Source organism: Peromyscus leucopus, chromosome 1, assembly GCF_004664715.2.
Source record: "Peromyscus leucopus breed LL Stock chromosome 1, UCI_PerLeu_2.1, whole genome shotgun sequence".
NCBI classification, from domain to species: Eukaryota; Metazoa; Chordata; class Mammalia; order Rodentia; family Cricetidae; genus Peromyscus; species Peromyscus leucopus.
In genome coordinates this window covers 119,425,573-119,441,345 of record NC_051063.1, presented here as the reverse complement: position 1 = coordinate 119,441,345, position 15,773 = coordinate 119,425,573, and the positions used below count along the sequence as shown (strand labels likewise).

General features: G+C 37.0%; 1 protein-coding gene across 1 annotated transcript in view; it reads right to left on the bottom strand.

Annotated features, from left to right (window-relative positions):
• Window positions 1-488: 488 nt before the first annotated feature.
• LOC114696164 (vomeronasal type-2 receptor 116-like) overlaps window positions 489-15,773 on the bottom strand; it is a 34,025-nt gene continuing 18,740 nt past the window's right edge. The window contains exons 4-6 of the mRNA XM_028873719.1: window positions 15,017-15,244; window positions 6,599-6,722; window positions 489-1,408 (exon numbers count right to left, since the gene is read on the bottom strand). Of these exons, the coding sequence (XP_028729552.1) occupies window positions 489-1,408; window positions 6,599-6,722; window positions 15,017-15,244 (1,272 nt within the window). The remainder of the gene's footprint in view (window positions 1,409-6,598; window positions 6,723-15,016; window positions 15,245-15,773) is intronic.

Sequence of the window (15,773 nt, the reverse complement as noted above, 5' to 3'; positions counted from 1 at the left end):
GATCCTCCTGCCTCTGCCTCCCAAGTGCTGGGATTAAAGGAGTGTGCCACCACCACCACCAACCTTATATCATGCTTAGAAAAATGAATAGAAACACTTAATTTTGTAATTTAATCAGTGCTACTTTTGTTTCTTCTCTATGTCTAATCTATGCTCCTATTAATATTGAAGTAGAAGGATCTCCCTATTCTGATCACTAAATAGCCCATCTAGGCTCTCTGACCTTAAGATTTCATATGATGCCCCAACATTTTAGCACAGAACTTAATGAAAGGCCCATGGTGCTTCAAATATGACAACAGAATGTGGCTGATTACAAGGTTTGATCGATAGAATTTAGGTCCAGATCATTTGTTAAAACTTTATTATGCATCTTATTTTCTTCATTTTACATGGAGAAACTTTATATTTTGACACAATATTTAATGAAGAGAAAGCAGCTTTTAACCCTTTAGATTTGCTTACAGTTGTAAATAAGCTAGATAAACTTAATGAATATATTCAGCTTTAGCATTTGTGACTCTGAACTTATGAAAAGAATTTATCTTTGGTCTTAACAAAATAATGTAGCATTTGGGGGCAAAGATGCAAAGAAATAGCCCTGCACTTGAGGCTAAGATAGAGAAGACCTCCACGGCCACCAGAGCCTTGCCTTTGGTGCTTTGGTAGACAGCTAGAAAGGTGACCCAAACACTGCAGAACACCAGCATGCTGAATGTCAGGAACTTAGTTTCATTGAATGTGTCAGGCAGATTCCTGGCCAGGAAAGCTATAGTGAAACTTGCCAGGGCAAGGGAGCCCATGTATCCCAGGACACAGTAGAAGGAAATCACTGAACCTTTGTTACAAATAATGATGATGTGGCCATGTTCCATGTGTACATCAGCATCAACAAATGGAGGAGAAGTTCCTATCCAGATTCCACAGAGAAGCATTTGAATCATGGTGCACACGGGGATGATGAAGTTAGGTGCCCCTGAAACCAGCAGTGACCTCATTCTTTTATCTGGAACAGTGACTTTGAATGCCAGTACTACAGTAATAGTCTTTGCCAAGACAGTAGAGGTGGCTACAGTGAAGACAATTGCAAATGTAGTCTGCTGCATTATACAGGTGATTGTATGTGGATGGCCAATGTAGAGCAAGGGACAGAGAAAGCAAAAGATGAGGGAGATGAGTAGGACATAGCTGAGAGCTCTGTTATTGGCCTTGACAATGGGAGTGTCTTGGTGCTTCAAGAAGACACAGAATACAACAGCTGTGAGAGCAGAGAAGCACAGAGCCAAGCAGACCAGAGATATTCCCAAAGGATCTTCATAAGCCAGAAAGGTTACAACTTTTTTGAGGCAGTGGGTTTGATATGTGTTGGCATACTGATCAGGTGGACACTTCACACATTCGTCCATGTCTAGTATAGGAAAGGCATTGTTATCAGTTTTAATTTTTCTTTTTTTTGTACAAGATATACAAACTATTAATGCATTCAAAAGTCATAGATAAAATAGCCTTACATCTCGTGGTCAATGGAAATCTAAATATGGTTGATTCATATGGTTTAATTCCAATTTCCCAAATTTATCATTTTTATGAAAGCCCTTGTTCATCTTTATCTTACATACTCATGAATTTCCTAGTAGTTTTCAAATACAATAATGTACTGTCACATAATATTTAGATTTATGCTACAACATACCTTGGAAAGGATCATCGATGGAAGTACACCTTTTTATCATTATTTTGTGCAATATACAAAACCAGAACTTACAATGAGCTGCTTCCATGCATCTTATGGTCTATCATCCACAAATTTGATTCCACATTAATGGCCTCATAGGGCTCCTTGGACATACAAACTCAACCTACTTTATGTTTTTGCAAAGAATCTATAACATATACTTTAAGCAATATAATCCTTATGTCATCCTAAATATTTGTCCTTATACACATAAATAAGTATAGTCCTTACTCTTCATCATGGTAAATTATCTTGCAACAGACAGAGACCATTAGGGAAAAACACAACCAATGAAAATTTAAAGTTTTGGAGTCTAGTCCAAAAGATTCATCTGCAACACTATTCTGTCACTAAGGCTCATGGAAAATTGCATGAAAGCTGGTTAGAAAGCTTACAAGAGCCACTTCACAGAGTTTGATGTGTGTCTGTGTTTCATAGGAATATCATAAGCAACATCCACAATGTCTCACCTATATGCTTGCTTAAACATGACTTGAACACAGGCAAAAACAATAGACGTGACAAAGATAGTTGGAGAAAGATCATCAGAAAACAGCTCTATGGAGAGAACTACAGACAGTTAAGGAATATTGTAAGTGGAATAGATTATCTGCTCCAGAGAAATGCACACCAACAGATAATCTTTGATAACAAATTAGTCAGCCCTGAAAACATAAGAGCTATATCACACACACTGAACAGGTTGTACAAAGAAATATATTAATATATAAAATATTTTTATGTGATATCAGTTAATAAGAAAATAGGCCGTGAATTTTAAAGTGAGGTGGGAGGCATGTGTGGGAGTTTTTGAGGAAGAATAGGGAAAGGAATATTATGTAATTGCATTATAATCTCAAAAATAATAAAAGCAAACAAAAGCATTGATAATATCAAAGAAGACAGAGACAACATGAACAAATTACCACCTAAATTTTCTGCATGTCAAAATCATCATCTTTGGCTTATGTTTCAATGTATGAATTTTGGAAGGGTATATTTTTTTTTGCCAGTTTTACTAATTTCTGTAAGATTCGATTGCCCAAGTCTCATGACTGTTTAGTTTTTATTGAGAAACATCATGGTGAAGATAATGTTCCATATATAAAGGACATATTTTGAAAGACGACACTGGATGGGGCTGAGGACAGCCTTCCACCCATAAGTTTGTAATTTACACTGCAGTTCATTCAGTTTTCTTTCAGTTGCACTGAGCCAACAGGTCATACTGAGAAGTGATGGTGTCACCCAGTACTGAGTCTCTTCATTGAAAGGTGGACATTCTTTTTCAGTTTTTATACTTTCTTGGATTTTGATAAACAATGTTATTTAAACTAGTAAATCTCAGTACTCAAATAGTTGAACTTTTTTTCCAATTCAAAATTATTATGTGTTATAAAATGTATTTTAAAGCTTTAAGAAATACACATAGGATGAAGGGTAATTTAATCTAACTCTGTATAGTATCCTTTATTGGACCAACACAAAAGTCAATAAACAAAGTGGTTTATCTTCTTCAAATTTTCACTGGGTTCTGATATAAAATATGTTTAATATTCAGTGTAATTTTTAAAATATGTCCCTCATCTTCACAATTCTTGTGTTCAAATCATATGGAAACATATACATTTTGGTCTTATTCTTAAATAAAACTTCAAGTTAATTATTTAGCTGTAGCTCATCACTCCAACCTCAATTAATTCCATCCTTCAGTTACCGCATATAATAATAATAACAACATTTAATGTATTTCTATGAAATTCAATATAGATACAACCATATATTGAATTAAAAACTCTCTACTCATATTTGTTATGATCATCAGAATTAAATATTTATTTCAGAGTTGAATATGTTGGCCTCCTAACTCACCTGTTACCTAGAATACTATTGTAAATGAAAACTACCAATGATTGTATTGACCTACCATAGCACACAATACAAAAACACATGTTTCTAAAACATGATACAACATTATTGAGTATCCACTTCTAGTTAGAGCCATTGGGGAACACTTGGAAAATATGGATGCTTTGGTAGTTTGAATGTTATTATTCTCTCTAATCATATAGAGAGTGGTACTTCTGGGAAGTGTGGCTTTGTTGTTGGAGCAGGATGGTATTTTTGGAGGAAGTTTGTCACTAGGGGCTGGGCTTTGAGGTCTCCTTTGATCAGGCTCAGTGTGACATCCAGTTCACATCCTGTTGCCTTTAGATCAAAGCGTATAATTCTTAGCTCCTTCTCCAGTACCATGTCCTTATTCAGCACCATTTCTACCTGCATGCTACCATGTCCCACCATGATGATAATGGACTAAGCATTGTTACTGTAAGTCACTCCAATTAAATGTTTTCCTTCATAGGATTTTCCTTGGTCATAGTGTCTCTTCAAAGCAGCAGAAACCCCAAGCAAGAGAGAAGTTCGTCTCAATGACTGAGGTATTGATGTTATAGGCCTGATTGTACTTTTATTTGAAAGAATATAGATCTTGGGACAGTAGATTAGAAAAGCTTTAAGTGCTGCTTAATAGACAGCATGGGAGACAGTGGTGATGAATGTTATTTGATGAACTGTGGCAGCCTGGCTCAAAGGGTTTCAGAGAAGAAGATAATTATTACAGGGCCTAGACATGATCCTTGTAATATTTTGGTGAAGAATGCAGGTGCTTTCTCCCCTTGTCTGAAGACTCTGCCTGAGGCTAAAGTGAGGAGGTTTGGATTAATTCTATAGACCGAGGAAATCTCAAAACATCCCAATATTGAGAATATAGCACAAAAAGCTCCACAAAATTGCCATGTGTGCTTATTAGTATTAACTCTATTGAAGATTTATAAAGGAACAGGTGAGCAAGGTAAATACAAAATGTATAATTTGAGGAGAAAAGGAACACTAGGAATTGGAATGAAGCTAAGTCCTGTGTTAAGGAGTTCAACTGATTAAGAAGTGGAATGAACGTATTGGTCACCTCATGACAAGATCCCACCCATATAAGTTTCCAAATTGTGAAAAAGACTTAAAGAAAAGCATAGAGCCTGGTGTGGTGGTATACACCTTTAATCTCAGCACTCAATAGGATAATGTTGGCACATCTTTGAGTTTGAGGTCAACCTTGTCTGCAGATTCAGTTCAGGATAGCTAAGCTCAGGCAGTGAAGGATACCAGTGAAAACAGAAAGTTGGTGATGATGTAATTCAACAAGGAGACCATGCTCCAGCCCAAGCAAGTTGCAGAACTGGGAATTTTGGCCACGTGGTTCTGGTTTTAAGGATTGAAGAAAGGGATTATGGACACATCTTCAATGATTAAGGACTGTTGCTGAGGCCAGGCATTTGTCAGGGGTATCCCTGAATGGAGGCCCAGAGAGCCCATTGTGTGAACCTGTGAAGGTAAAGTCTGGATTACTTGGAAATGCCAAGATGTCTGAGATTCCAGAACCTTTTTGGGAGAGCTACTAGAAGGTCCTGGAACCAGCACAAGAGAGAGAAGTGTATTGCTGTCCACAAAGCTGAAAGGAGTTGGGGTTCTGAAGAGTGTTTTGACATCAGGCATGGAGATACAGTTTGGACCTTCCCCAGCTCTTCATTTTTGTATTGGTCAAGTATCTCACTGTGCTCCCTTTCCTGGGTTGATAATGGTAATGTATATCCTGTGCTATTGTACATTGGAAGTATGTGATTTATTTTTGATTTCGATTTTATAGGGGATTATGGTTAAGAGATAGCATGAATCTCAGAAGAGACTTTGTTCTTTGTACTTTTAAACATAGTTGAAACTGTGATAAATAGTGAGGATTTTTGAAGTTGGACATTTTGCATTATGATGTTGTTAGAAGCTTATGGAGGGCACAAAGTGTAATGGAGTAGTTTGAATGGAATTTTGGGCCTGATAATCTTATTGGGAGTAGCATTATTAGGAGTTGTGGCATTGTTGGAGGAAGTGTGCCACTGTTGGGGTGATCTTTGAGGTTTCTTTTATCAGGCCCAGTATGATACCTTGTTCATTTTCTGTTGCCTTTGCATCAAGATGTAAAATTTCCAGCTCTTTCTCCAGCACCATGTCTACCTGAATGTCACCATGTCCCACCATGTTGATATTGGGCTAAAATTCTGAACTGTAAGCCACCCCAATTAAATATTTTCCTTTATAAGAGTTGCCATGGTCATGGTGTCTCTTTACAGCATTAGAAACTGTAACTAAGATAGGTGCATAGTATTCATATCTTTAGTAATATTGAAAAGTATTTACAGTTTATTATAATATGCTGAATTCTAAAATATAGGTTAGATGCTGAGGAAAAATACCCGAAGGAAATGTCTATGATGGTTGTTTGGCTCGAACTGTTTGGGGGGTACACAGGCAGGGGGATTGAGATCTGTGCCTAGTCTATGGGCAGGATTCTGGAACCCAGTGCCTCTGGTGTGACACCTTGCTCAGCCTTGGTGCAGTGGGAAGGGTCTTGGACCTGCCTAGACTCAGTGTGCTGGGCTCTGCTGCCTCCCCTTGGGAGACCTTGATTTGGAGGATGTGGGGATGCAGGGTGGCTTGGAAAAGAGAGCTGGGAGTGGGTGGAGGGAGAAAGAGGGATCTGTGGAAATTTTCTTAATTTAGTAGAAAATTTCTTAATAAAGAAAAATGAAAGAAAAAACTGTCTAAGAGGAAATGCTAAGTTCATTTGTTCTGGATGATGGGACTATAGTGTCGTTCATGAACAAGGCAGTATATTATTTCAAATAGCCGTGTTCTTAACTTTAAGTTTATAACGACATTTATCTTGTCCTTTTCCCCAAAGAGATCTTTAATAACTATACAAATATGGTAAGAAGTAAACAATCTGTTGAATATATTGGTAAATTATATTCTTACTTGTCATGTTTGAAATTTCATTTTCTGGACAGGGGTTACAATCAAAACAGCAGACAGCATTTCCCTGCTGAGGGGATTTTCTGTGTCCAGGACTGCAGGGCTGACTGCATATGGAAGGTGGAGTCTGTGGAAAATCAGATACATTTTTTAAATAAAAAGCTCAACATATATGACAAAAACAGCAGTGATTCACAGTATGGATCCACTGAAAAGTCTCCCTTTACATACATGCATCATATTATAAAGCATAATTTCAGTACCTTCTCATGCTTCTCTTTTCCTCCAGACCCAGTTCCACAGTTTTCTCCCTGATGCTGCACCAGAACACTGGTTGCAGCCTCCCTCCTCCTACCCACATCTCCCATAGATGCCATAGACCATTGCTTCTTAACCTCCCTTTTCTCGCTCATCCCCATATCACAGTACCCAACTCTAGCAGGTATGCCCTGCTTAAACAGATGCCACACCTGCCAGAAAGCTAGGTAGGCTATGGCAGGCCTTCTTCTGTCTCTCTGTTCCCCTAGATACAATCCTGCATTCTCATTAGTGCTGCAACAGAATGCCATCTGCAGCCTTCCCTCACCCCTGCTTATATCTCATGTGGGTCCAACAATATATTCCTTCCTAAACTTCCTCCCCCAATTCATTACTGAGTTCCAGCCTTCAACTCTAGTAGGAATCTCCTGTTAATTCAAGTGCCACCCCTCCCAAGTCAACAAGTAGTTTGTAACAGACTCAACCTCTTTCTAATACTCTTGGGATACAATTATTTTAGTCTCATTCCCAGCTCTGTAGCTGTAAACCTGCTGTGTTCTCCCTTTCCTGTCTGATACTGTCCTCAATGGACCACAAAGACCTTCTCCTCTAACATTTCTTTCCTCAACTCATCCCAATTACCCAACCTCAAACACCAGCAGGCATTCCCTGTAAACAAAGTGGCTGAACAAGCCAGGCAATACACAGATAACACACAGACATCACACTCTGAACATCCAGAGAGGAAACAGAAACCAAGGGAAAAAAAACACCAGACAACAAAGACAAATCCAAACATCAGCACCAAGAATTTTAAGCATCCAAAACCCAGATGCCAGGATGCCAGCATAAAAATCAATCAACAACAGCCAGGACAATATGTCTTCATGAGAACCCAGCTATCTTACCTCAGCAGGCCCTGAATATCTAAACATACCTGAACATACAAGAAAAATACCTTCAAATAGCCATTTTGGTTTTGGATGGAGGTCCTAAATAGGAAATTAATGAATTCCTTAAAGAAACATGGAAAAGCACAAGCTGACAGTGTAAGGAAATATATATAAAACTGTTTAAGACCTGAAAATGGAAATAGAATCAATAAAAATACCCCAAACCGAGGGAATTCTGGTGGTGAAAAATTTAGTAAATAGACATGAACTACAGAGGAAAGCTTCCCTAGCAGAATACAATAGATGAGGGATAAAATATAAGTCCTTGAATTTATGATAGAAGAAATGGGTACATATGTGAAAGAAATTATTAAATCTGAAAAAAATATCCTGACAGGCTATTCGGAACATTATGAAGATCAAGCCTAAGAATAATAGAGAAAGAGGAAGGAGAAGAAACACAGCTCAAGGGCTCAGACAATATTTTCTATACAATCATAGAAGAAAAATTTCCTAATATAAAGAAACAGATTACTATAAAGGCACGAGAAGCATAGAGAACACCAAATAAATTGAACAAGAAAAGAAAGTGCTTTTTGCCACATAACAGTAAAAACACAAATCATACAGAAAAAAGAAAGAATTTTAAAGTTGGCAAGGAAAATACCAATTAACATGTAAAGACAGGCCTTTTAGAGTTATCCCAACTTATCAATGGAGTCTCTGAAAGACAGAAAGTGCCAGACAGAGACCATGTTTGCTGCCCAGACTACTATACTATCCAAAAAACTTTCACCAATCATCAATGGAGAAAATAATATATTCCATAAAAGAGTCAAATTTAAACAATATCTATCTACAAATCCAGTTGTACATAAGATACTTGAAGGGGAAAGTCCCAACTAAAGAGGTTAGCAACACAAATCAAATTATAGAAAAGAATTTCACACCAGAAAAATTAAAAGAATGGAATTTCTCTCTCTCTCTCTCTCTCTCTCTCTCTCTCTCTCTCTCTCTCTCTCTCTCTCTCTTCAAGCACTATTCTCCTTTCCCCCAGTAAAATAACATGAATGAATAATCATTGGTAACGGATATCTCAAAATCAGAGGTCTCAATTCCCCAATAAAAAGATACAGCCTAACAGATTGGCTGTCTAAACAGGATCCATGCTTCTGATTCATCCAAGAAATACCCCCTAACATTGGTATAGACATAACCTCAGGGTGAAGAGTTGGGAAAAGATAATCCAAGAAAATGTATCTAACACTCAAGCAGGTATAGCCATTTTCATATCTAATGAAATAAGTGTCAAACAAAAACTAATATAAAAAATAGAGAGAGATACTACATACTCAACAGAAGAAAATAATTTCAAAAAATTGATATTTCAATTCTCAATATCTATGCTGCAAAAACTAGGGCACCCAGGTTTGTAAAAGAAACACCACTACAGGTTAAAACATACATTGGTCCTCTCAGATGAATACTGGGAGACTTCAACACTCCACTCTCACCAATGGATGGTTCCCAGATAAAAATTCAGCAGTGAAATACTGGAGCTAAGAGACATTTTAAACCAAATGGACCTAATTGTTATTTCCGGACCAGTTCACACACACACACAAAGAATCCTTCTATACTCTGCACCTCATGGAACTTTCTCTAAAATTGTCCACATATTCAGACACAAAATATCCTCAACATATAGAAGAAAATTGAAATAACTCCATGTATTCTATCAGACCACCAGGTATTAAATCTGAAGATCAACAACAACAACAACAGAAAAAAAAAACAGAAAGCCTACAAACTCATGAAAACTGAACAACTCTCTACTGAATGAAAAATGAGTCAAGATAGGAATTAGGAAAAAAATTAGAATTTTCCTAGAATTCACTGAAACTGAATACACAGCAAACCCTATGTGACACTGTGAAAGTGCAGCAAAGAGAAAAGTTCCTAGCAGTACGTGCCTTCATAAAGAAACTGGATAGATCTCATACTATCAACTTAGCAGCACACCTGAAAGCTCTATAACACAGCGATAAACTCACACCTGAGTAGTAGATGGCAAGAGATAATCAAACTGAAGGCTGAAATTTATAAAATAGAAACAAAAAGAACAATGCAAAGAGTCAATGAAACAAAGAGCTGGTCTTTGAGAAAGTCAACAAGATAGACAGAGAGAGAATAATTAAATTAACAACAACAACAAAACAGAAAGGAGGACATATCTACAGAGAGTGAGGAAATCAGAAAACTATAAGTACATAACCAGAAAACCTATACTCCACAGGAAACACTTTAAAAACCTGTACTCAATCAAAATGGAAAATCAAAAAGAAATGGGCAATTCTCTCAACAGATACAGCTTACTAAAGTTAAATCAAGATCAGTTTAACAATTTAAACAAACCTATAACCCCCAGTGAAATCAGAGTAGTCATTAAAATTCTTCTAGCTAAAAACAGAGGAAAAATCCAAGCCAAACAAACCAAAAGAAAAAACAAAAAACCAATCAAGCAAATGAAAAAACTCTAGCAATCAATCAGAACAAAACAAACAAACAAAAAAACTCATGGCCTCATGGTTTCAGCATAGAATTCTAACAGACTGTCAAAGAGTTAACTCTAATCTTCCCCAAATTATTCTACAAAATTGGAACAGAAGGAGCATTGCCCAATTCATGAGCCCACAGTTACCCTGATATCAAAACCAAATAAAGATTCAATAAAGAAAAAGAGAATTACAGACCAATTTCCCTCATAAAAATAGATTAAAAATTATTCAATAAAATACATGCAAGCCAAATCCAACATCATATAAAAAAGATCATCCACCATCACCAAGTAGGTTTCATCCAGAAGATGTAGAGATATTTCATCATAGGGAAATCAGTAAGTGTAATCCACTATATGAATAAACTGAAATAAATGAAACTGTATGTTAGATGCACAAAAGGCCTCTGACAATATCCAATATTCCTTCATAATAAAAGACCTGAAGACATTAGAAATATAAGGGCCATACATAAAGATATTAAAGGTAATTTAAAGTAAGCCTATTACCATCATAAAAATAAATGGAAAGAAATTGAAAACCCTTTCACTAAAATCAGTAACAAGACAAGGTTGTCCACTTTCCTCATATGTATTAAATATAGTACTTGAATTTTAGTTATGTCAGTCAGATAATTGAAATAGATCAAGGTGATAAAAAGTATCATTATATGCAGAGGATATGATAGTATGCCTCAATGACATTAAAAACAAATCCACCAAAAAAACTCCTACAGCTGATAAATATACTCAGCAAAGTGGCTAGACACAATATTAATTAAAAATATCAACAGCCCATCAATGTACAAATGAAAAACAAAAATAGTCAGGGAAATACCACTTTCATAATACCCTCAAATAATATAAAACATCTTGGGTAAACTGTAAGCAAACAAAGAAAATCTTTCTACAATAAAAGCTTCAGTCTTTGGAGAAAGATATTTGAAGAAGAAATAAGAAGATGGAAAGATCACCCATGTTCATGGATTGGTAGGGTTAAAATAGTAAAAATGGCCATCTTCCAAGAGAAATCTACAGATTCAATTCAGTCCCCATAAACATTCCGATACAATTCTTTTTTTTTTTTTTTTTTTTTTGATTTTTCGAGACAGGGTTTCTCTGTGTAGCTTTGTGCCTTTCCTGGAGCTCACTTGGTAGCGCAGGCTGGCCTCGAACTCACAGAGATACGCCTGGCTCTGCCTCCCGAGTGCTGGGATTAAAGGCATGTGCCACCAACGCCCGGCCCCAATATAATTCTTTATCAGCCTTGAAAAGACATTTCACAACTTCATACAGACAAATAATCACCTCAAGAGAGCAAAAACAATCCTGAACAGTAAAAGAGCTGCAGGAAGTATCCCCATCTCTTGTTTCAAGTTGTACTACAGAGCTATAATCATTAAAACCACATGGTATTGGCATTAGAACAGACATATTGATCAATGGTATTTAACTGAAGACCAGATACAAGTTCAGATACATATGGACACCTGATTTTTGGTAGAGAACCCAGAAACACACACAGGAAAAAAGATAGCATCTTCAACAAATGGTGCTGGTCAAACTAGATGTCAGTATGTAGTAGAATGAAAATACACCCATATTTATCACTCTGCAAAAACCTCTAGTTCAAGTGGAGCAAAGACCTCAACAACAACAACCAAAAAAAGAGATAAAATGAACATTATAGAAGGGAAAGTGGGGGAATAGCCTTGAGTGCATTGGCACATGAGATGACCTTCTAAACAGAACACCAATATTGCAGGCACTTAGTCTGCCAATTAATAAATGGGACCTCATGAAACTGAAAAGCTTATGTAAGGCAAAGGACATCATCAATTAGACAGAGAGGTAGTCTACAGAATGAAAAAAGATCTTCATCAACTCCACATTTGATAGAGGACTAACATCTATAATATAGAAGGAATTCAAGAGACTCAAATAATCAATTAATAAGAATACAAATAATCCAATTAAAAAATACAAAGACCTACACAGTGAATTCTCAGGGAAGAATCTCAAATAGCTGAGAAACACTTGAAGAAATGTTCCACATCTTTAGCCATCAGGGAAATACCAAACAAAACTACTTTGAGATTCCATCCTACACCTGTCAGATTGGCTAAGTTTAATAACACAAATGATATCTCTTGCTGGTGAAAATGTGGAATAAGAGGATATCAGTTCCATTGCTGGGGGAGTGCTAATTGTATATCCATCATGGAAATCAAAATGTCAGTTTCTCAGAAATATGACAATATCTCTAGACCGAGCTGTACTGTTTTTCTGCATATATGTGAAGGATACTCCATACTACCACAAGACACTTGATCAACTTCATTCATTGAAGATTTGTTCATGATAATCAGACACTAGAAACAACCTTAGCAGCATAATGGATAAAGAAATATAGTATACTTATACAATTGAATATTACTTAGGTTTAAAAAATGATGTTATGAAACTTGCAGGCAAATGGATGGAACTACAAAAAAACCCCATTCTGAGTTAGGTAACAGAGATCCAGAAAGATAAGTATGGCATGTATTCATTTATTGGTGAATATTAACATTTAAATAAATGATAACCTAGCTCTAATCTATAGACCCATAGAAGTCAGGTAATGAGGAGGCATGAGAGGGCACAGGGATATTTCTGGGAGTAGGAAGTAGAATAGATTTTATTTATAGACTGGGGCTGGGTGGGGACAAGAGTGGGGGAATCAGGTAGGAAGACCTGGTGAAGGGAGAGAGTTAATGAATAGACACCTCAAATTAGGGGGTCTTTTGAGGAGTGTTGTGGAGGCCCAGAGCAATGGAGAATTCATGGAATCTATGAAGGTGATCCTAATGAGGACTTCTAGTAATGTATGATAAAGAGTCCCAAATAACCATCTCTTGTAGTGAAGCTAGACTTCCACCATAGAACTAGGTTACATTCAATTGAATTGTTGGCTAAGGAGATCCCATGGAAATCTCTAACGCAGGCCGTTGCTAAGACAAATCAATGCTCTCTGCAAACTGACAGTGGGGCCTCCTGGTGGAGGAGAGCATGCATTACAATGCCTTGAAAATGAAGAAGTCAATCTGCTACCTACATTGAGCCCTCATCCCTACATTCTATGTTGTTTCAGAAGACAGTTTTCAGGCTACCAAAGATAAATGTGGGCACCAACCCAGCCACAAAACCTTTGACCTAAAATACATCCTGCCAACAAAGTATGCTAGGGTCATTTTGGCACAGAACTCATGGGAGTGTACAAGCAATGTCTCAGTTGACCTATAGTCAACTCCATGAGAAGAAATCATACCCAAAACAGCTTGGGTAACCATGCACCAGAGACTCGACAGCTCAGAGATCAATACAAGTTTGTCTAAAAACCAAAATCAATGACATTATTTTTAATGATGTTCTGCTATATTCACAGATCAGTGCCTTAACCAGTCATCATCAGAGAAGCTTCCTCCAGCAGGATATGGGAACAGATTCAGAAACCCACAGCCACATAATATGTGGAGAGTCTAAGTGTGAGGTCTCCATCAAATACCTCCCATTTGAGTTCAAGGAATCCTGTAGAAGAGGAGGTAGAATTGTAAGAGCCAGAGGAGACAGAGGACACCAGGAGAACAAGGTCTTCTGAATCAACTAAGAATGGCAGATATGAGCTCACAGAGACTGAAGCAGCAAGCACAGAGCCTACATGGGTCTGCAACAGGTCAGGATTAAAGTATTAGGTTTGAATTTTGTGAGACCCCTGACTGTGAGAATCAGTGGGTCTCTGACTCTTGTGCCAACTCATGGGATTCATTTCTGTCTGTTGGCTTGCCATGTCCAACTTCAATATGATAGTTTTTCCTTTATTTTATTATACTTTCTTTTGCTATAATTGATTGTTATCTCTAAGAAGCCTATTACTTTCTACTGAGAAACAGAAAGGGAGTGCATCTGCAGGGGAGGAAGAGGAGGGAGAAACTGGAAAGAGCAGAGGAAAGGTAAACTATAATCAGCATATATTATATGAGAGAAGAACCCTTTTTCAATAGAAGAAAGATAGAACAAAATTTCATTGTTTTTTAAGATAAATAGTATAGATGAAGTTTTCCTGTGTCTCGGACTGCTGGCAGTCAGACAAATCTCTCTCACTAGCGTCCCCTAAATAAACACACAGAGGCTTATATTAAATATAAACTGTATGGCTGTGGCAGGCTCCTTGCTATCTAGTTCTTTTATCTGAAATTAACCCATTTCTATAAATCTATACTTTGCCATGTGGATCATAGTTTACCAGTATCTTTACATCTTACTTCTCATGGTGGCAGCGGCTGTCAGCATCTCCTGACTCAGCCTTCTCCTTATCAGAAGTCTCCTCTCTGCTTATCCCATCTAGACTGCTTCCTGCCTGGCTACTGGCCAGTCAGTGTTTTATTTATCAATCAATCAGATCAACAAATTTACAGGATACAGAAAGACATCCCCAGCTAAATTTTATGAATGTATGGGACTTACATATAGTTAGGAGAGAGAGAGAGAGAGAGAGAGAGAGAGAGAGAGAGAGAGAGAGAGAGAGAGAGAGAGAGAGAGAGAATCTAGGAGGGTGGAAAGCAAGTGGGTAATAAGTGTCAAAGTGCTTTATCCCATGTGGAAGCATAAGCAGACCATTTAATTTTAGGCATTTATGCTACACGTAAAGCATTAGAATTAAGACCAAATTACCTGTCTAAGACATGTAGCCCATTCTATCATTTCACCAGACATATACAATTGTTGGTAATTTGGAAAATGTCCAGAAAACTTTCCTATTTTCACCTTAAGTCCAAAATTTGGTGGAAAATCCATGATGTAGAAAATGTCATACTCTGCATCCAGTTTTAGTTTCTGGTTCATGATTACAAGGTCTCCAGCAGGATTTACAAATTGTATGTTCTTCAGGAAAGAGAACATCTAAAACACATTTGTCAATTTAATTTCAACTGGGCCTACACATTAGGCCAGACAATATATTGTTTGTAATGATCCTAATTTTCGTTAGCCTTTCCTAAAATGTAACTATTATAAGTACTCAGTAATAGAAAAGAAGAAATTCAATGTAGGTATAAAGATTCAATATGCCTTAAATATACAATTTTCTTGCTGGAGGTCATGCCTTAACACATGCACACCTGAAATGTATGCTTGAAGGAAGTGACACAATTCCTACTTCTTTTTACTTTCTTCATTACATTGATCAGCAATTTCTGGATCACAAAAAGACAAGTAATTTCCTTATTACCATTTAATAATTACGTGAGAAAATATTTTTTTCAATTGTTAAAATCATGAGGTGTGTGTTTGTGTGTGTGTGTGTGTGTGTGTGTGTTTGAAACATCTGAGCAAAATTTCTTGACTTAGATTGTAAAATGCTGACTTGGGTGCCAGTGTTGGCTGCAACATCATTTATGATACTAACATGATCTACCTCACATGCACTGCT